Source organism: Equus caballus, chromosome 8 (genome assembly GCF_041296265.1).
Source record: "Equus caballus isolate H_3958 breed thoroughbred chromosome 8, TB-T2T, whole genome shotgun sequence".
Classification (NCBI taxonomy): Eukaryota; Metazoa; Chordata; class Mammalia; order Perissodactyla; family Equidae; genus Equus; species Equus caballus.
The window spans coordinates 84,462,031-84,483,457 of record NC_091691.1 but is presented as its reverse complement, the minus strand read 5'-3'; the positions used below and the strand labels follow the sequence as shown (position 1 = coordinate 84,483,457).

The 21,427-nt window shown below is 41.0% G+C and overlaps 1 protein-coding gene across 25 annotated transcripts in view; it reads right to left on the bottom strand.

Moving 5' to 3' along the window:
• ZNF532 (zinc finger protein 532) overlaps positions 1-21,427 on the bottom strand; it is a 108,195-nt gene that overhangs the window by 35,451 nt on the left and 51,317 nt on the right. For all 25 annotated transcript variants that reach the window (XR_011441558.1, XR_011441559.1, XR_011441557.1 and 22 more), the window contains 3 exons: positions 11,840-12,021; positions 7,523-7,699; positions 1,474-1,636 (listed from right to left, as the gene is read on the bottom strand). Coding sequence is in view for 22 of the 25 variants with exons in the window: in XM_070275797.1 (XP_070131898.1) it covers positions 1,474-1,636; positions 7,523-7,699; positions 11,840-12,021 (522 nt within the window). In the remaining 3 variants the exon portion in view is untranslated. The remainder of the gene's footprint in view (positions 1-1,473; positions 1,637-7,522; positions 7,700-11,839; positions 12,022-21,427) is intronic.

The following is a 21,427-nucleotide window of genomic DNA, read 5'->3' as shown; positions in this document are numbered from 1 at the left end:
CCTTGTGGCCACAGGATTTACCAGTCCTCTTCAGTCTCTCTTTCTTGGAACCTTGTATTTCTCCAAATTCACTATTAACACAAGGAAGACCCTAACCAAAGTCGAGGAGCCCACTTATAGATGCAAAGATGAGAAAGCAAATACCTTAAAAGCCTCTTAAGGAGCAACTTTTCTTTCAACCCCCCCATATACAGTATGTTAAAATATTTGGGTCTGATTCCAATTCCCTATGTTTTTATTCACAGTTTTTAGTTTGTTCTGATCACTCATTAAATAAATACCTATTGTCAAAGTAACTTTGTAATTTTAGTGAAAGCCTTTAAAATATCCTAAGAGGATTTTGTTGTACTGTACAAAGTGAGAATGATGAAACAGATCTCCCATGCACTTTATTCACCCTGGTAATGCCACACCGCAGCTGCCTTCACCTGGCCTGCAACGAGCACACCCGCTGGGACGTTAAGCCCTTTGCAATAGGCAGTTACACTAAGTGATCTCACACACATTCAATATAGGACATTTCAAGGATTAATAATCCATTCATTTAACTAACATGAGACCAGAATAATTTAGAGACTTGATTTTCTCTTTAAACAAACCTTTTCTGTGTAATCCATTTAAAAAGAGAAAAACTAAGAGAAACAGAGATCAATTTCATGATAATATTGTGACCGTTGTTTCTCTTTTTAAAAAATGTCACTTTAATCTCTGAGAGCTGATGGCTATTATCTCCTAATGACACAGGAATAAAATTGCTTAACCTATCACAGTGGACAGTTAGGAGACTAGGACTCAGCTCTGTCCTCAGTAAGCTTGAAAGGCTGCAAAGAGATTTAGGTGCTCCTTCTGGGGGCTGGAGAGTGGGTTGTCTAAATTGGACATTTATTCATTTCATTAACTGAACACCCAACAGGGTCCAGAAGCTGTGCTGTATCCTGGACATTTCATTGTCAATTTATATGCAACCCTGACAGGAAAAAAAGAGTAAGAGATCCAGGGGCATCAGTTATAATGCAAACTTAACTGCTTAAATAATTTCAAGGGGGAAACTTTCATTTTTCTAAACACACCAATATTTATATGAATTAACATAATTCATCAGAGTCCCTGTCTATTTCTAAATCCTATACAACACCAAGTTCTCAAAAAATAAACTGCACGGGCATTATTTTCATGTGTAGGAAAAAAAGAGCCCTATTACTTTATTATTCTTTTGAAATGAGGGCACGCATTTGCTACTTTGCACCGACTGCTCTCTCACGATATGCAGATCAGGACTCAGGAATGAAAAGCCTCTCTCAGTCAAGTGAACGTACGATGACAGGATGTTGTAAATTGCTCATTAACAACAACCAGCATCCCTCCCTCCCTCGACAGCACAGGCGCTTTATCGTAATCTGCAGCTCATCCTTGATATACGACCAATGAATGGATCTGCAATTCATTTAAAGGACAGAATAGATGTGTACACACCTTGATATGGTCCATCATGAGTTGCTTCTGTGCATATAAAAGAGAACAGTCTGGACACTTGAAAACAGACACCTTCTGGTTTTCGATGTGTTGGTCAAAGTGGCGATACAGCAGGGTTTGCAGAGTAAATACAGTGTCGCACATGGAACACTTATATATTATTCTAAAACAGAAGTGCAGGGAAACGTCAGTCAGCCCTCATCTCTCAAGCCAAAGGAACCGCTGCTTCACATCTCAAGATTCAGCAAGCAGAAGCAGTGAGAACACACAAACATCATAGTTTTGAAACAAACTATTGAAGGTAGCTGGCATCACTCAAGTGCAGATCCATCTTAACAGTTTGGGTAGAGATGCATTCAACTATATTCGCTTATAAGTCTAAATTAATGACCATTTTCCTACTCACAGGTCTACAGCTATATAAGTTTTTACAAGGTCTTTACTCGACAGTTATTTTAACATAGAGCAAAAGCATCTTTGATTTTTTTTTTTGGAGGTATTTTTAAGATCAGACAAGGAACACAGCTCAATAGTGGTACCCTAACTTGAAAAAGAATTTGACCAATGAACTAAGCAGGCCCAACTCAACTCCAATGCCCGAACAAGCTGTTACTTGTTCCAAGTTTTTAGAGTCTGTAGCAACCTCCCACTTGAACGTCAACGTTCCTGGACCTACTTTTCACATAGAAAGCCCTACTACACCAGTCAACAATTATACACGGAAATACAGAAACCGAAAGGAAAATCAACACCACTGTTGCATCAACACCTGAATGTCTACTGTGCTTCGTATGGTTTAAAATACTCACTGTCCACTACAGACCACTTCTGTTCCCACTATGTTACTACAAGCAGCCTCCCTAAGTTAATTCAGAGGATCTGAATCTTCTACCCATCAACACCTTCCAACGAAGCTCAGGCAAGAGTGGGCTGGAGGACGAAAGCAGCACACTCCCCTGGCACTGACCGTCGCCTCCAGTGGGTCTGCTGGGTCCTTGTGAGCACATCTACCCACAGCAGGTCACCCTTTCCTCAACTGCTGAGGTCATCCTGGTCTTAGAGGAGGCCCTGTGGACGCCTGCGTCTCCTCTGAACTTCTGGGAGAACAGGCACAAAGACTCCTAGTGAACAGCTGAGGAGAATGGCAGGGAAACACTGACTGCAGGTGAAAGTCAGAGATGGAAAAGGGAAAGATGAGGTGTCACTGGTATTTCCACACCGCAGCTAAGGACAGACTGACTCTTGAAACCAACTGTCATCTCAGGGTCTTCTTGAGGGAACACTCCACGTAACCGGCAAACTTCACTTTGTATTTTTCAGTCAAAAATCACAGATTTAACTTTTTTTCCTCTTTCTACATAGGATTTATAAATTTAATTGGAGTGAGTGACACGTGTTTGTACAAGGTCTTGACATGTTAGTTACTTTGGCACAGAGTGCAAGCACCCTTGACAGGAGGTAATTTTTTAAGACCAGACAAGGCTTTACAGGACTTCATCATCAGCTCAAAGTGGTACCTTAATGAGGCATCATCATCAACTTTACCCGGTGCGACAAAGATGTTCATTTCCTCACTGTCTGAAACAGCTTAGAGTTGGAAATAGCCCAAATGCCCAGTGATATATGTAGTTAAGAACAACTATGTAAAAAAATGTTTAAGTTATGTTGCAGATATCTACCAATGACATGGAAAGATTTTCATGAAAATTAAAACAACAGGTAATGAAAGAGCATGTATGACATGATCATATTTTTCAAAGGGTGTCGAAAAGAAACAGAGGCATGTAACTGTCATCATCTCTGCTGGATGATAACACACGGATCCTTTATTGCTTTGCTTGTCTACGTTTTCTGGTTTTTCTATAATTAGCATATAGCAATAAGAAAAAGAATAGCCTCGAGAAAAGAACTAAGAATACCAGCCAGGCTAAGAATTGTCTCAGGATTCTATTCTTACATTTTCAGAAATAATTATTTCACAAAAAACAGCATGGCTCATTTTATTCAGGCTACATTCCTTTAGGGAGGGGTTCTGTTTGTTTTGATCTTTTGTCTTCGACTTAATAGCAAAGAAAGCATAAAACAGGAGATAATCTATTTACTCAGGCATTTTTCTGAGGAACAGTTGGTGTGATATCAGAACACCGCCCCACAAGCTGCTCACAAATTCACAGGGGGAAACAGTGACTTTACAGTGGAGAAATCCGGCAGACACCAACCTGACCAGGTGACGGAGGCTAACATCACCACCAGTAGGACAGGTAGGCATTGCATGCCCCCGATGTGACAAGATGAGAAGATTCCTGCCAAGAGCGTGAGTCCCGAGTTCAGCTACGAGAAAGCAGTGACGGATGGGGGAGGGGCATCCTCAGAATGAAATGCTTGTAACCTTTAGTGGACAGCCAAAGACAGGAGAGGGAGAAAGACTGAGCAATGGTTCCAAGCATAAAAACACTGATGGGACAGAACAATTAAACGCAAAATGTGCTCCCACATAGGATTTTGGACTAGAAAGAAAGAAAGAAAAAAAAAAAGACATTGGGTCTCAACAATTCAAGAAATTTTAATGGGGTTTATGAATTGGACAGATATGTAATCAACACTCATTTCTTGATTGAGAGGCTAAATGATGGTAATATACATGACTGTCCTTTTTGGGAGGAGGGGCAGAACACACTCAAATACTTACGTCACAATGCCCCATTATTCCTAAATACAAGACAGAGAGAACGTGCACGCACACACGAATGAAATGATGGAGCAAAAGTAGTAAATGCTAATAACTGGGGAATCTGGGTGAAGGGGATTCAAGAGTTCTTGAGAGTATTCTCCCAAACTTTCTGTAGAATAGAAACTATTAAAAATAAAAAAACTGGCACTAATGTTAAAAAAAAAACAAGTCCAAATAAAGGTGCCATGAACCTCACAGACAGGGATAGAACATGAAGATGGAGCAAACTCTCCAACGACAACAGAAATAAACCACAGGGAGAAAGCCACGCAGAGACGAGGGAAGGCACTGACGACGGTGAGACCAGTTTGCACAACAGCAGAGTCCACACGGCAGAGCACGGGGAGGGAAGAGGGAGACAGTCGGTGCGGCTGGATTCCCAGGGGTCTGGGAATGGCAGGGGGAGGGGTGGTAGTTGTGAAGGGCTTTGAAAGTCAAACCTAAAAGTGTGACTTAATCCTGTATGTAAGACTGAGTGAACAGCGGGGCCATTAGACTGTAACAAAGCAGGACAAAGGATCTGGAGAGAAGGGGTGGGGGAGGAAGAAAAGAAGAAATAGAAAGCTAAAACCAAATACCCACACTATGTCCAAATTACAGCAACCAAAACTCTCCAGAACAGACTGCTACACTTGAAACAAATGTAAAAACAAACGAATCAAGGCATCTAAGTTCTGAAATTGCTGCCACAAACCTCCTCCATTACCACTGACTGAATCAACTCGTCCTGGATATCATCCGACCCCACACCTCCCTGAGGTGAATTTACACTACTGCCACTTCACAGATGGGACACTGAGACTCAGAGACTTCAGAGAACTCGCTTGATGTTGTGGAAATCCCAGGGCCATGGTTCAAATTCAGCTTCATCTGCACATGTTTCGCATGTTTTATTTCTTAGGAACCTCTCCAAAAACTCTCTTATACAGTTCTTAACTTTGGAGTTCTCATTTCCCCACTTAGTACATTCAAAGTGGCAAATAAAAGGAAGCCGAAGGCAGCAAAAGAAACTGCTGCTAATCAGATGTCAAGGAAAAGATAAAAATAGACATAAAACTGCATTACCATAAAATCCAGTAACGAACATTCCAAATGATCTCGAATTACCCAGAAAAGATTCAAGTGTGTCCCAAGCTTCCTTTTAGACAGCAGGGAAACACGTGTGACCACACGCTGGAAAGCGAGAAACAAAGCCCCAGAACAGTACCTGGTACCTAATAAACACCACACAACGGTCTGTAAGACAAGAAGCCTCCTGCGCTTCCCGAACTGAGGTGCTGCGACCGCAGGACTTCACAGATCTATTTTCAGAGAATCTTATGTTTGCTAAGGAAGATGGGGGGATTACTTTTATACTGATCTTTAAAAATTAATGCAAATCACTTACATAATTACGTGTTAACCAAATACTACTAGGAGATTTCAGTGCCTGAGGTTCCAAGGTAGAGGGCACTACTTATTTATTTTGGGGAGAAAGGAGATGGATTTCACGTCAAAAGAAAGCTTTTGGGTCAAATGTTGGCCAAACGCCTTCCAGCCCCGGACAGGAAGGAAGGATTTACAGGAGAGAAAGGCGGCAAGGGAAGGTGCTCTCAAGGTGCACTCTAATGAGCACAGGTGAGACCCACAACAGAGCCCAGGGCGGCACCTGCTGCCACGGCCTGGCTGCACACGACTCGATTCAGCCAAGCACCGTCATCACCCTGAACCAATGCTGTTAACAAAGCTCGAGGTTTGGGAGTTTTGTTGCATTTCATTTCAAAATTGGTTATAGTTTTATAGTTTAAAATACAGTAGTTGGTGCCTATCTTTAGGCTTGGCACTTGTTAGGGAACCACTGTACTAAAAAAATTTTAAGAAAATACTGGAACGATTTTTCCTTATATGTTAGTCAAATTTGAAGAATATTGTTTTAGCTTATTTTAATCATTTGCTGCCCTATCTTCCCAGATAACAACTACTGTTCCAGATTTCATACACACTTCAGTCTATAAAGTTTTATTTATTTGAATAAAGAACCAAATCAAAAACTATATACACTGGGGGGAAAGACTGTGTTAGCGTCCAGAAGCCTTACTACCACAGATGTTGAAGACTGTTTAAAATCCACTAACATCTGTCTTCAGAGTCAAGACACCAAGTTGTGTATGGAGCCCTGATCGTACTGTTTCATTTTGAGTATCTACAAAGATCAGAGTGAAGGTCCTATTAGAAGGAAATTCCATTTTATCAGTTTTTAGTAAGCAGGGTCATTTCTACACTGTTCAGACAATAACATTTCCCCAAAACTAAATGCTACAATAAAAGCCAGATATACATAATATGGCATATCTGCATATCTTCCCCCGACACTTCCTTGACGATGGAGTTATGGGCAAAAACACACCAACAGATTTAAGGCAGCAAATCTGGCCTGACATAATTATCAAATTCCACATTCCCATAAATAATACAGGAATAAAATGAACAGCCCATGAGCACCTAACCCAGTGCTGTGTACACGTACACAAGGACAGGAGGGAACGTGTAAGGAACCAAGGCTACAGAACCCTCCCAACTCCAGAATAGAGACTGCATGCTACGCACTTGAAACATGTCGTCTCCCTTATCCTCACAAAAGCCTAGGACGTAAGCATTACCCTCACTGTACAGGGGAGAAAACAGAGGTTGAGACAGGGCAGGTGCTGGTCCAAGTTCACACAGCGGGTGGCGGGCGCCAGGACTCTGACTCCAGCGCCCACGCTCCCTCCTCTTGGCTAACCTGCCTCTGTTGCGGGCAGGCAGCCCATTAAGCGTCTGCTGGAGTTCCACTTCATTAGGAAAGACTCAACAATGCAAAACTTGACACATTTAAGAGCAAGATTAAGACAAAAATGAAATTTACTTTTATTAATCAAGGCCTTATATTGGCTACAAAGTTAAATTCAGTTAGCAGTGTTTTAAGTTGACTTCATTTTATAAATGTTACTGTGGAAGGTGTATCCTATAAGATAGAAACTATGGAAAAACTGAAAGATGACAGTTTTTTACAGTTTTCCTAGAGCTTGTTAAAATCATCTTAAGAAAAAAACAGAATTGGTAAATATTCGCTTGTTTAGTAAAATTGATAACCAAAGCATAAAGAAGTGACATTTTTGGGACGACTTCACTCGGAAAGAACTGAAAGCTTTAGGTAGCTACGAGCTGTACTTCAAAGAGCATCAAAATCTGCACAGCAGCTTAGTTTTCCCTATCTTAAAGTTTATTCCACAGAGCTACTACCTCGTCTAAATTCCTAAGACAGTGGTGGAGTCCAGGTCAGAAGGCAGTAGGACTTACTTTGGTTCTCCTATCTTGATGCCAGGATGCTGTGTGTAGGCATGGGAATGTGTACTTGGGGCAGACTTAAACGCCATTGGACAAATAGGACACTTGTAGAAGACTTCACAGTGAGAGCCTTGAATGTGAGACTTCAGCGCGGCCACGTCAGAGTACACAACGTTGCAATGGACGCATCTGTTAGAAAAACAAACACACAGTTGTTAGCGCCAGACCATTCAACGTGTAGCTTAACTGTGTAAAACTTGAGTCAAGTGAACGCATATTAACAGCCTTTTTGGGTTTCTAGTGGCTTTTCAGAAGTATGTTTTTGTCTTCTATTTATAACAGATTAGATTATTTTTACATATTTAAGAAGGAAGATCATGAGGAAGAAAAATAACTCAAATGGTCTGTTTTTTGAGCATCTTTAAAGTTTCTAGGAATGAATGTCCAGACGCCAGACTGTGGAGAGACCAGTGGATCATGGGGGGCCACATCAAGACTGGGAACACAGCAAGACCCGATGACTCCTGGCTTTGGAGAAGATGACTGCATGCTGGATTCTGAGGTTCCAACCCCTCCCCGATACCCAATGGCATTTCCAGTAGAAGAAATCTTCGCTATCTAATCCTACATGTCATCAACAGAGGGGCGGAGAGGAACAACTGAGTACTAGCTCCAAAGTCATGACAACTGTTTCCTGGTATACACTGAGGCAGTTAATGTCTCTGGAAGTTATGGGGGCCCATAGGGAAGAGAAGGTCAACCACCTAGGGTGTGCGTCTCCTGGAAAATAAATTAAGTATGCTTATGTTTACTTAAGAAATGACATGAATTATAAGCTTCTGAAAAATCAACATCTCTAAATCAACTGCCTCTCTAGCTAACCTCTTTACTTCTTGAATTTCTAAGAATTTGATCGTTAGCTCATTCCTTGCTCAAATCTAGTCCTATAGAAACAAACTTTAAAACTCAAGATGCATTTCTCCCCAACTTCATCTTTCTCATGCGAGGACTCCCAACAACACTTATAACCCATCCATTTGATGACCTAGTTGTCCTTTGTCACACCTGAAAACTCTTTGTGAGTCGTCTCTCCATAGACTCTAGAGATGCACTTTTCAAACAGCTGACAGATGTGTTCCTGGATGTGAATGTGAGATTTGCCCTGGGGAGGAAGCCTACAGACAGGGACCACCTTCCAGGAGGCGGTGTTCAATGACTTCTGTGTTAATCTAGGGTACTTCTATTCTTAGAGCCTCTCTTCCAACATGCAGATGCTTTCAAAGTCATGCGGGAGCGGCATGCTCTGAATTATATGTTCTATAAAGCACGCCACATTAAGCTTTGGAAGCTTTTATAAAAATCATAATTAATGCATTAGCATTTTAAATGACTTAAAGCATAATGTTCAGCAGCATGTACTTTAAAAACACTAAATAACAATCGGAGAATAAATAAGGAAAGCTCCTCTATCCTACTACCTGAACTCTTATTTTAGGCAATAAAGCCCCCCAAGCACAGTGAACAGGTTTACTGATCCTCTCTGGTCTGATTTCTCATTTGTAAAATGAGAAGAATTGGACAAGATCTTAGCCCTTCCCAACTCTACAAGCGTATGATCCCTATGAAAGAGGAAGATTACATAAAACAAAAATAGATGAGCTACTAACCAAACGGAAGGACCTTCTCTATCACAAATTATAAACAAAAGACTTTCCCCACCAAGGGTCAAAGGGCAAAAGACCAAGAAGGGCAAAAAGAAACAAAGAGCTACTTGTCTGAAGTTGCCTGCAGTGTGAGGAAGATGAAATCCTAAAGAAAATAAACAGGAAGTCAAAGCATCTACAGTTGATGAAGGAGGGGGCTACTGGGTGCAAAGCGCATCACAGAGGCCAAGGGAAAACCCTCCTGAAGGTGATGAAAGAAAGCAGAGAGTCTGAAAAGAACTTAAGAGAAAGTTGTAAAAGATCTGCCTACAAGTGGAAAAAAAAGTTCAGGAGCAACAGAAGTCCATAGAGAATGCAAATAAGACAGACATTAGAAGGCAGAATTTGAAGGGTTCACACAGCATCCTAATGCTACTAAAACCCCAGTCTATTAATAAGTATTTAATATACCTGAAGTCTTTTGTGTTATGGGTACCGATCAAGTGTTTTTTTTAATTTTTAAAAACATGTTCGCGGTATACCAGCCATCCTATAATCCTTTCTAGATGCAGATAAAATGGGATTGCGAAGCAGGAAACTTCAGAGAAATATTTGACTTTCACCAAATTAACCAGAAGCTAGAAGTGATCCCTCAACATCTGGGAGATGCAATATGATCACGAAGAGAAAGAGGTACACTGACTAAGGAAGAGACAGAGTAAGACATGGGGGCAATGCTAGAGGGACACTCCGGCTCAAAAATAAAGAAAAAAAAGAAAAAGAAAAAATTGAAAAAACTAAAGCCCCCGAAAGGAAGGGAAGACCTACAAGGCCCACAGGCTGCTGGGGCCCAGTTAAAAATCAGACTGGACCATTATTTGAAACAGGAGGAAAAAACATTATGGCCAAATTTTTTTCTATCGTGTAAAAAGGTAAACACGAACTAAACTTCAAAATACACAAACACATTATTTTTATAGCTCTTTTAAGTCTCAAGCCCACAGGAAAAAAATCTATTCTAAACACAAAAATTTCAGTAAAAATTCAAAGCACCAAATTTAGGCAAGTCCGTGAATGGAGCCAAAAAAAAAAAAAAGAAAGCAAGGGATGGGCTTTTCCAAGTGAGCTGATTACTTTAGCTGGCCTGCAGAGTTTCAGTTTTAATTTAGAAAAGACCGTGAACAGCTAGAATTGCAGAAGTCTTAATTCCTTTATTCATTCCAACCTAAGTTTACTTTCATTATATCAGAAAAATAAAGTAAACATTTGAGGAAAGTTTGGCATCAGTTAAAAGAATTGCACTCAGAAAATGCTGTAGAACTGCTTTCTATTATAAACAAAGAATCTAGTAATAACAGTTTCAAAATATGGGCTAAGAACCAAAGCATCATTGTGTATGTATTTTATGAAATCAAAGGCACCTTCAACGTGTGTAAGTTTCCTCCTAAGCACTAGGAGCATGCATTCTGATTATCCTGTTTTACTCTGTACCATCCCAGTGGAGAAGGAAATAGGCATCACACTCTTTTATAGACAAGGCACCATGGCACAGAGAACACATGAATTACCATCCAATTAACAGAACTGGTACAAAAAACTGGTTTCTTAATTTCCAAACCAAAAGTTTTCTACTAGGGGAGATCCCAATCCGTTAAGCATTTGTGCATCACAGATTTGGACGCGTGAGATAAAGATGTGAAATAAATCTTTCTTAGTGTTACAAAAAGGGACAGAGCCGCCTTGGAATTGGTGATGCCATAATCTAAATTTAAATGACATAAAACCATCAAATCATACCAACTGGACCTCATTTTTACAAAACATCATAACTGTGTTACAGCTAAAAAAAAAAATTACTGTGTATTAATAGTCTAACATTAAAGTTACCAAGCAACCAAACACTTATTTTAAGATAAATATACAATACAGTAATACCTCTATTAACAAAGACACTACGTACCAATGACATGTTTTCTTGGTGGACTGTCATTGGGTCAAAAGATAAAAGGCATAAGAATGCATTTCAAATGGTCACAAAGTGGAGGATAAAGTTCAAGAACACCATCGTCAGTTCTAGCTAAACAAACATTAGATTTCCCAGATAGTGTAAAAGACACATCTGAGACTCTTAGAGAGCAGTAAAAGGGGTCATACTTAAGACGTGTAGAGACGAGGGAGAAGCCTGGACACAGGTGATGGAGAAGGAATAAGGGCAGGTTATTTGGGGAGGAAGACTCTTGCACAAAGAGCGAAGTTAGCTAAGGACACACACTTGATGCTTCAACATGACAAAAAAAAGCAAGCATCGCACCCTTTCTGTTTGATTAGAGAAGTATTAAGAGGTACAGAAATGCATGGTATCCTTACAAGGGTTAAAATTCAGAGAGCATGACAACAGGAGATTGCTAGAAAGGGGGCAGAAAGAAAAAGCTCTAACAGTTCATCAAAGCCAAACATTGCCATGTGCACAGTTTTGCCTAGAAAGACGGGCTCCATTTGCCCTCAGCTTTGTGTGGACCACAGGTATACAAACAGACCAACTCTGCCACAGATGACCTACGTTCCCAGAGATCTGTTAATCGAGGTATCACTGTATTGCCCTTAAGACTGTGCACAGACCATTCAAAACAACGTGTGGTTCGAAGTGAACAAGTTTTACTTGCACACAGGGGAAGGATATACTGACCGAAACCCAACTCTCCTCGTGTAGTGCAGACAGTTCTTGGTGACGTGGGTCTGGAAGTGCACCGACCTGCAGATGGCCCCGCACTCAGGGCAGGTGTAGGGAGATTTGTGCTGATGGATTCTCTGGTGGGATGCGTAACTGCACTGGTTGGGAAGCAGCATCTGGCAGATGGTGCAAGTCTTCTAAATAAACCAAAGCGGGAAACAGGGTTGGTCCTACGAAGTTATTTTCTAATACGCAAAGACTCTTCGTTAAGAAACCTCAAAATAACTATACATTGTGACTTCAAATACTACTATAATTGATTCTAATCCTAAGGAAAAAGCAAACTTGAAAGTTAAATGTTCCATGTGACACTCCTTACCCTGTGAAATAAAAATAACATGAACTATATACTCAGGCTCATCCTCAAGGATTAGGTAAAGAGAATGTCAGCTTCAGGTAGAGTTCCAATTTTGTTACCTTTTGCATTTCGTTTAATCAAAAAGAGGTATCAGAAGAGGAATTCCTGCAAATTACATTAGCAAGTCAATTTTAATGTATAATTACAAGTTTATGGGCATCTACCTTGACAGCAGTCACAGTTCCCAGAACTCAGAAAAAACTTTCTTCAAAATACTAAAAATTAATTAGAGGCGAATCTAGTTTCCTTTTCCAGTCACTTCAGTCATCCGAAATCTGAAATACTGGAATGCAAAAGAATGGCCACAGCAATTAGTTGTTCTTTTTTGCACTTAAATTAGTCTTTAAATGGATGAAATGGCCATTATATGATTTATAATTAAAACCAATGAACTCCAGTTCAGATACATAAATTTAGATATTAAATTGAAACTTTATAGAGCTTAAAATCTAATCACATATAAAATAAAATTAAGACTGAAATCCTCTTTGGCAAAGGCTCTCCATCATTAACTCACCAGCAAAAACTGAAACACACTATTTTTCAGCCTCTAACATGAAAGCACTGAACATGGCATATTTTTAAAACACAAAAACAAAACACTTAAAGTAAATATAAACTGAGGACTTATTACTTCCATTCCAAAACTAAACCTAACACAGCACAAGATAAAATGTGTTTGAATACTCTGTGGACTTTCATGCAACAAATACCTACTAGCTTCTAAAATGTATGATTCGTATTAAAGTCAGCTAAAGAAAGCCTCAAAATATAGACTCTAGATAAGATTTAAAATGATCTTTTATATTGACAACAGAACTACAAAATTTTAAAAAGTCTTCTTATTCTTTTAGCTTCTGAATAAAGCCCAAAAATTAAGGTTTAAATTTCTGAGCAACTTAGACTAAAAAAAATCTGAAACTCACTTGAAAATTCTGCCTTGGTTTTCTCCTGAAAGGACTAAAATACAAATTTTATCCCATAAAATGTTTATTACAATCACAAAATAAGAACATTACAGGCAGCTTTGATGAGGTTAGCATCATTAAAAAATAGCATTCCTTTTCTAATAACACATATTCCAGAGGTTAAAGCAAGCCACAGCAAGGAAAACCAATCAACAGATTCATTAATTATAAGATCCTGTTGACATCTACATTATCACAGGTAATCGTCTGTTTCTTTGAACTAAAGTTCTCTGTTTACTTTCACCACATAGTCATTAATTCCAGGCAGTGAATTATATCTGAATTTTCACAGGCATCTTAAAATATCTTGCACTTACTTAGGAATAAAACCACTATTTTCCATACTACTAAAGTTAAAAACATTTTATTTATAGTGTATATATATCTATGTATTGGCACTGCTCCACCAGGAGCCAAGTGGTGAACTACTTACTTTTAATAAACGAATAAATTTCAGTAGATCATCTCACTTAATTCTCACAATAATCTATTAAGTAGGTAGTATTATCTCCATTTTACAGATGAGGAAATGAGGTTTTAGAGAAGTTAAGAACCTTGCCAAGGCCCCAGAGTGATGAAGTGGAAGAACCAGCATTGGAGCTGGGCTCTGTGATGGAGGGGCCGAGAGAGGAGCGGGGTGGGGGTTGTAAGGATAAACAAACACACTTACACAGGGGAGAACCAGCCGCAAACACACCCGAAGGCCAGCGATGACCACTATGTTCAGATTATAGGTGACGATTTCCCCTCCCTCTACAGCTTCTCTTTTATCTAATGTGGTTATACCACTTTTATAATAAGCAAAAACAGCAACAAAAATTAAAAAGAAAATCGGAAAAGGAGACAGAGTACGTGTTCCCTAAAAGCTGAAAAAATTTTCACCTTATCTCTCAACAAGCTATGTTAACAAATATCCTTCATGATACATATAAAATTCACAATGAATTACTTATATACTCTTCCTTCCTTCCTGTCTGTTATGTTTTAACTATATAAAGAATTACGGACATGTTGGTGGGTGAAGGGGCTTTGTTACTACCAGGTTAACTCAAATAAGTATCAAAATTATTCAATTAAGAAGAGATTTTATCAGGTATTCTTTACGAAAGAAATCTCTCATTGCAAAGACTATGAAAAATGTCTTAGAGTAACAGGGTCACCTAAACACCAATATTTCATTACCAACCTCTCTCATGCCAGTTCTTGGAGAGGAGAAGAGTTCTGTGTGGCAGGGAGGTCCTCTATGGCCCTGCGGGGCTCTGGAGCCTTTCCCCTCCCCGCCCCACCCACCCCCAACCACTGACCAGCTATACAATTTCACACTCAGCCATTTCCATTGGCTGAGGCGTCTCACCCACCCAGAAAGCGGGAGTCAGTTTCAGCTACAGCCCAAAAACAACAACCTTCCATATTTTGCAATTACTGAAATGAGAGAATTCAGTCATTGGGGAATCACGTTGGATAAAGATCTTATCTTTAGTTTAATATATTCATGCGCACAGACTGTATTTACTCCCACATTTCTCTCTTTGAATGAGAGGATAATAATATTCCAGCTAATAATATTTCGGGTGGGTGAGAGAAGTGAGGTGGGCTCCATGGTTTCCAGAAGAAGCTGCTTGAGCAGAGTATGGCTAGAGCTGAAAGCTGGCTGGGGCCGCTCAAAATAACTTAATATACTTGGTATGTTGTGTTAACGATGCCCAGAAAGTTCCTAAAATTAAACTGAGTCAGCAATCCCTAAAGGTGAGGAGGCCTGCAGGTAAGCCACCTTATCTGCACTGCTGCAGCTGAGCTGGCTGCAACTCTGGGGTCCATTCTCACACGAGTCTGAGCTCCCTGCAACTGCAAAATCCTATGCGTCTGTATCTTAGGATGTCAGCTGACAAACTGGAAAGAATAATGAACCAGCAGAAAAGAAACCCTGCCCTGAGTCCTGAGTCTGCCTCTAACTGTTTCTTCAGTTGTAAAATAAAGGGGTTGACCAAAGGATCTGTAACATTCTCTGAATCTATATGGCTGACGGAGATTCTACAGGAAGAAGACTGATTTTACCAATTAAGAGGTTACAGCGTGCACTTCCAACCTGAATTGGCTAAATTTAGTCATGATTTTACTGAGAGGTGAAGCAATGACATTCTGATACATTTAAATATCAATTATTAAATACTTCATGGAGAGGAGGAAAGCTTCTCCAGCCCCTCCATCTACTCCTTTTCTCAATGTGCCCCAAAGCAGGGATTATTAAGCAGAGAGGTTGGAATACAAACCCACAGCCAGGGCAGATTTACTGGCGTGAAAAGTCCCACGTGCTCCATTTTTATTGCACTGCTTGGCCCTGTGTGGCTGGGAAGGTGAATGACCCATTAAAGATGCTCTGCCATCCACCCTCTCCCTGAGCTGCTCATTCCTCTGCGGGGTGGGCAGATCAGGCAGGGCAGTCTGACCTGAGCCTAAGCAGGCCCAGGGTCCTCTCCCATATCACGCAGCAGAGTGTGACAGAACTCCATGACTCGGATTCAGGCTTGGGGAGTGCAGGATGAAGAGAGCCTTAAGCCCATGTATTCCAAGCTTCTTCCAGAGACCTGCACTGGGTAGACTGCTGAGCACGGGGCCAGTTAACAAGGAAGTGGCACTTTGACTCTCTGTGACAATTGTCACTTTTGTATAGACTGTCCACAGAACATTTCTAACAGGAGGAGTAACTGGCAAGGTAGACTTCAGCAAAAGCCACCAAAACCTTACTTTATCCCATCACATACTGGCAAAGTCTCAAGAAGCTAAACATGCATTTATGGGGTGATAGAAAGAGATGCAGCGGCACAGCCGCAGACGGTCTTAACAGAAAAAGAGATCCTTTGCTGGGTTCAAACACGCAGCCTTGGAAAACTTAGAAATGCATCCATTCGAACCATAAACAGGAGTCAAGATATAAATGGGGAGAAAATGAAAAACAAAAGGAGAAGGAAGATGGTGACTGGCCTAAACCAAGAAAAGGTTGCTCTCAAGAGAAAGGCTGAGGCCTTAGGAGGCTGGACTCAACTGATGTGAAAGGGAAAAGAAGAGTCTCACCCCATTCCTAACAGCTTTTACAGGCGGGGCTAAGAAAAAGGACATTTGCACTGGGCGGGAAAGGAGACAAGGAGAGGACTCGGGCAGCCACAGGAACACTGTGCTCCCAGGAAGCCTAGTTCCAGAAACAACTGAGATGCACAGGCTGGAAGCCTCAGGAAGAGGCTGGCAGTATAATCAGGGAATCTCTCCTTGAAGAAAGAACAGCTACACTCAGGTGTGTAAACAAGCAGCATGAAGCTTTTACTTCCAGGAAAATGGAAAAGAAGTACCTTTCCCTATTCCTCCCACGAAGTACAACTAAAAATCCTGAGTGCTATATATAAAACAAACATAAAAAGGGCCTGAAAGGTAGAGAGAGGAGGGCAGGCTGCCTAGGGACCTCAGGAACGACACAGCGATGAGTTCTCTGGATCTCTTTTTGCCTCATACAGCCCAAATTTGGAGCTGAAGAAACTGGCAACCCAGAAACGCCCATGGGTAGACAAGCTTCCCCAACAGAAGCCCGCTATCTCCAGCCAAAGGACCAGGAAAGGGGGAGGCCAGCAAAAGAGAAAACTCGTAGACAATTACTGCTCTACTCGAGCGAACCAAACACCATAGGAAACGCTGGCCCCACGCCAACCATGCCAAGTCTGAGTGGAGCCCAGATCTCCACCCCCTACAGGATGTAATAACGTGTCCCAACACCCCTGCCCAACCGGTGTCAGAGGCCAGCAGAGAAGTGGGACTTTCACCTCTACCAAATGATGAGTCCCTCCACCAGCCTAGCGGGTGTTTAAAGAAATCGCCAGGCCCAGATGGTTTCACTGGAGAATGCTACCAAACACTTAAAGATACACTAACACCAATTATACAGTCTCTTCCAGCAAATAGAAAAGGAAGGAACACTTCTCATTCATTATAGAAAGCTACCATTAATCTACCTAAAACCAAAGACAGTACAAAAAAAAGAAACCTGTATGAATATAGATACTAAACTCCTTAATAAAATATGAGCAAATATAATTCACAAAGTATAAAAAGATTACACAGGGACCAGCCTGTGGCATAGTGGTTAAATTCACACACTCTGCTTCAGCGGCCCAGGTTTGTGGGTTCAGATCACAGGTATGGACCTATACCACTGGATGGCCATGCTATGGTGGCAACCCACATATAAAGTAGGGGAGGACTGGCACACATGTTAGCTCAGGGCCAATCTTCCTCAAGCAAAAAAAGAGGAAGATTGGCAACAGATGTTAGCTCAGCATGAATCTTCCTTAGGAAAAAAAAAAAAAAAGATTATACAGTCGGATAAAGTAGGATTCATTCCAGAGATGCAAGGCTGGTTCAACATCTGAAAAAATCAACATAATCCACCAACCAAAAAACCCTAAATCCAATAAATGAGTTTAATAAAGTCAAGGGATACATGATAAATACACAAAAATTAACTGTATTGCTATATATGAGGAATGAACATGTGAAGACTGAAAAATACAATATCATCTACAACTGCTAGAAAGGACAAAAAGGAAGGGAGGAGAGGGGAGAGTTAGCTAACAAAATATATACCAAACTTCTATGGTGAAAACTACAAAATGAGAAAAGAAGATCTAAATAAACAGACATTCTGTGTTAATGAAATAAACACTCAACATAAAGATATCAATTCTCCCCCAAATTAATACAAAGTTTAATGTAATCCCTATCAAAATCCTAGTAAGACTTTTAGTAGATACAGACAAAACTATTCTAAAATTTTTATGGAAAGGAATTAGAATAGCTAAAAACAATTTTGAGAAAAAAGAATAAAGTTGGGGGCCGGCTCCGTGGCCGAGTGGTTAAGTTTGCCCACTCCGCTGAGGCGGCCCAGGGTTCAGATCCTGGGCGTGGACATGGCACCGCTCATCAGGCCATGTTGAGGTGGCATCCCACATCCCACAACTAGGACTGGCAACTAAGATATACAACTATGTACAGGGGGGGTTTGAGGAGATAAAGCAGAAAAAAAATTGGCAACAGTTGTTAGCCCAGGTGCCAATTTTAAAAAAAAAAAAAAAGAATACAAGCTTTCTTAATCAAACTGGCAAATGTTGACATTCCATCTTGCTTCTTCAAATACCCAAAATAACACTCTTGAAGTGAAGGAAAGCATATCATGTGGGAAAGAAAAAAAAAAAAGAATAAAGTTGGAGGAATTGGTCTACCAGATTTCAAGACATTCCAGAGTTACAGTAATCAAGATGTGTGGTACTTGAGCAGGTGGACATGCAGATCAATGGAACAGAACAGAGAACCCAGAAATAGCCCCACACAAATACGCCCACCTGATATTTGACAAAGGCAACTCAATGGAGGAAAGACAGCCTTTTGGACAAACGGTGTTGGAGGAAGTGGATGTGCACGGCAAAAAAAAATAATAATAAACTTCAACCCAAGTCTCACACCTTATACAAAAATTAACCCAAAATGTAAACCATAAAACTATAAACCTTTTAGAAAAAACATAGGAAAACGTTTTCAGGATCTAGAGGAAAGAGCTCTTAGACATGACACCAAAAGCACAAGATATAACAGGGTAAACTGATAAACTGGACTTCACCAAAATTTTTTTTGCTCTGCCAAAGACCTGTTAAGAGATGAAAAGACAAGCCACAGACTGGGAGAAAAGACTTGCAACCACATATCCAACAAAGGACTAGTATCTAGAATATATCAAGAACACTTAAAACTCAAAAGTGAAAAAAAAAAATCGAATTAGGAAATGGGCAGGAGACATAAAGCAATGTTTCACCAAAAAGGATGTACAGGTGGCAAATGAACATGTGAAAAGACGTCCAACATCATCAGCTGTTGGGGAAACACAAATTAAAACCACAAGGTATCACCACACACCTGAGAATGGCTAAAACAAAAAATGACACCACCACCAAAGGCTGGCGAGAACGCAGAGAAGCTGGATCACTCATATATTACTAGTGGAATGGAAAACTGCAGAGCCACTCTGGAAAGGAGTTTAAGAATATAAGTATGCAACTACCATATGAGCCAGCAATTGCACACCTGGGCATTTATCCCTGAGAAATAAAAACACGTTCACACAAAAACCTGTACACAAATGTTTATAACAGCGTGATGCATGATAGTCCCAAACTGAAGACAATGCAGACATCCTTCAACGACTGAATGGTTAAACAGCCTGTAGTACAACCATACAATGGAATACTACTCAGCAATAAAAAGGAACAAACCACTGATATACGCAAGGACCTGGATGAATCTCAGGCAGTTACATGCTGAGTGAAAAAAGCCAATCTCAAAGGTTATACATGGTATGATTCCATTTATATAACATTCCTGAAATGACAAGTTATAGGAATGGAGAACAGATTAGTGGTTGCCAGGGGTGGGGTGAGAAGGAGGTGGAGGTGGTTCTAAGAAGGCACTATGAGCGACGCTTGTGGTGATGGAAATGTTCTATATATTGACTGCATCAATGTCAACATCCTGGTTATGACACTGTTCCAGTTTTGCAAGACGTTACATTGAGGAAACTGGGTAAAGGGTGCACAGGATTTCTATGTATTATTTCCTACACGAATCTAAAATTATCTCCAAATAAAAAGTTTAATTTTAAAAGTTGAATGATTTGAGAAGGAAGACCCAGAACATCAGCACCGGACACTTCCAGCGTTATCAGGTCAATTTAAAATTATCATGGTAACTGCAAGTAGCAGGTGGGCAGGAGGAAGGAAGGGGAGAGCAGTCCTGCCGCAGTGCAGTAATACGCCTTCCTCTGGGCCTCGTAAATGCAAAAGCTGAAAGGCAATGAGCAAGCGGTGGTGGACCTGTCAGTCTTGCTAAGGTCCTGAGGTCACATCCTTTAACCTTCAGTATTGACCTTCAGCAGCAAGGTCAACTCAGGAATCCGTTGTGGATGCTTCTCTAAGACTGTGCAGACTAGGGACCCTGTCCCCCTGTCCTGGGCAGACCTCAGAAAAGCCAGGAAGGGCTTCAACGGCCCTGGGTTCCCACTCTAGAAAGAACAGCCAGAGCCGGATGTTACAAATTCGAGGTGGTCTACTTTTTCTCAGTTCGCCAGGGAATTAGCAAAAATGTGGAAGACAAAGGAGAACTGTAAAGTAGAAGTTTTAAATACATGGAATGCAGGGGACTACAGAGGAAAGAAGGGGCTACGGAAAGAATCTGGTACCTGAGGTGGCATTAGTTCAACTTCTAAATTTTATAAACTTATAAATTTTATAAATGCCATTCTCAGAGAGGAAATAGTTTATAAAGGTGGGTTTTTTCCTCAATCAAATTTAAGTTCACAAATTGTAAACTGGCCAACGGTCGTGTGAAGGGCAAACTCGAGAAGATGAAGAATTTTTCCTCTTCTCTTCTGTCCCTCCTGTCTTCAGCCCCACCTCCCACTCCCACCACTACCTGATGCCACGCCAGGTGAGGACCGTCAGGGAGGACCACTCTGGCTTCCACTACATATGAGGCTAGCACAGCGATAGCCATAAGGATCCTACCGGCCTCTGGGACGGTGGAAGAGCCTTGCGGGGGGTTAACTAAACTGAGAGAGCTGAAGAAGTGGCAGCCTCTCCTCTGACCATGTGCAGCCTGGGCTGCTGAGCCAGAGGCCAGCCTGCCCACCTGGGTCTGCACCAGAACCCTCTGGGTCAGTGCGAGAGGAATGGGAAATTGCGGAGGGGGGTGTTCTGGGCAAGGATTTCAATAAGAGAAGGGGAAATGAGCAACAGGAAGGGCATACCATGGGGCCTGTTTCTGTTGCCAGCCTGGTGGTGTCTGGCTATGCGGGCAGCCGAAGCTCCATGAATATACTCTTCTCAGCGAGCTGAGTGGACACTCAGATAGGAAATAAAATAGAGGGTGAATGTGCGGCTTAGTGTCTATTTGGCCCCAAAGTTAAGGTACATTCTTTCAGAGGAAAAAGGTGAGTCTCGCTATATACTTGTCCCAGCAAAATACAAAAGATCAAGGCAAAGCAAGTGCACACACAACAAGAGATGCTAATCGGCCTCCCTGCGGGGAAGAGCTTCGCCCTTGGTGGACCCAAGTTTGGCTGCTGAGCCTAAAAGGTTAACAGAAAACAAAAACCAGAATACAGGGAAGAAAGAAAATTCCTACCTT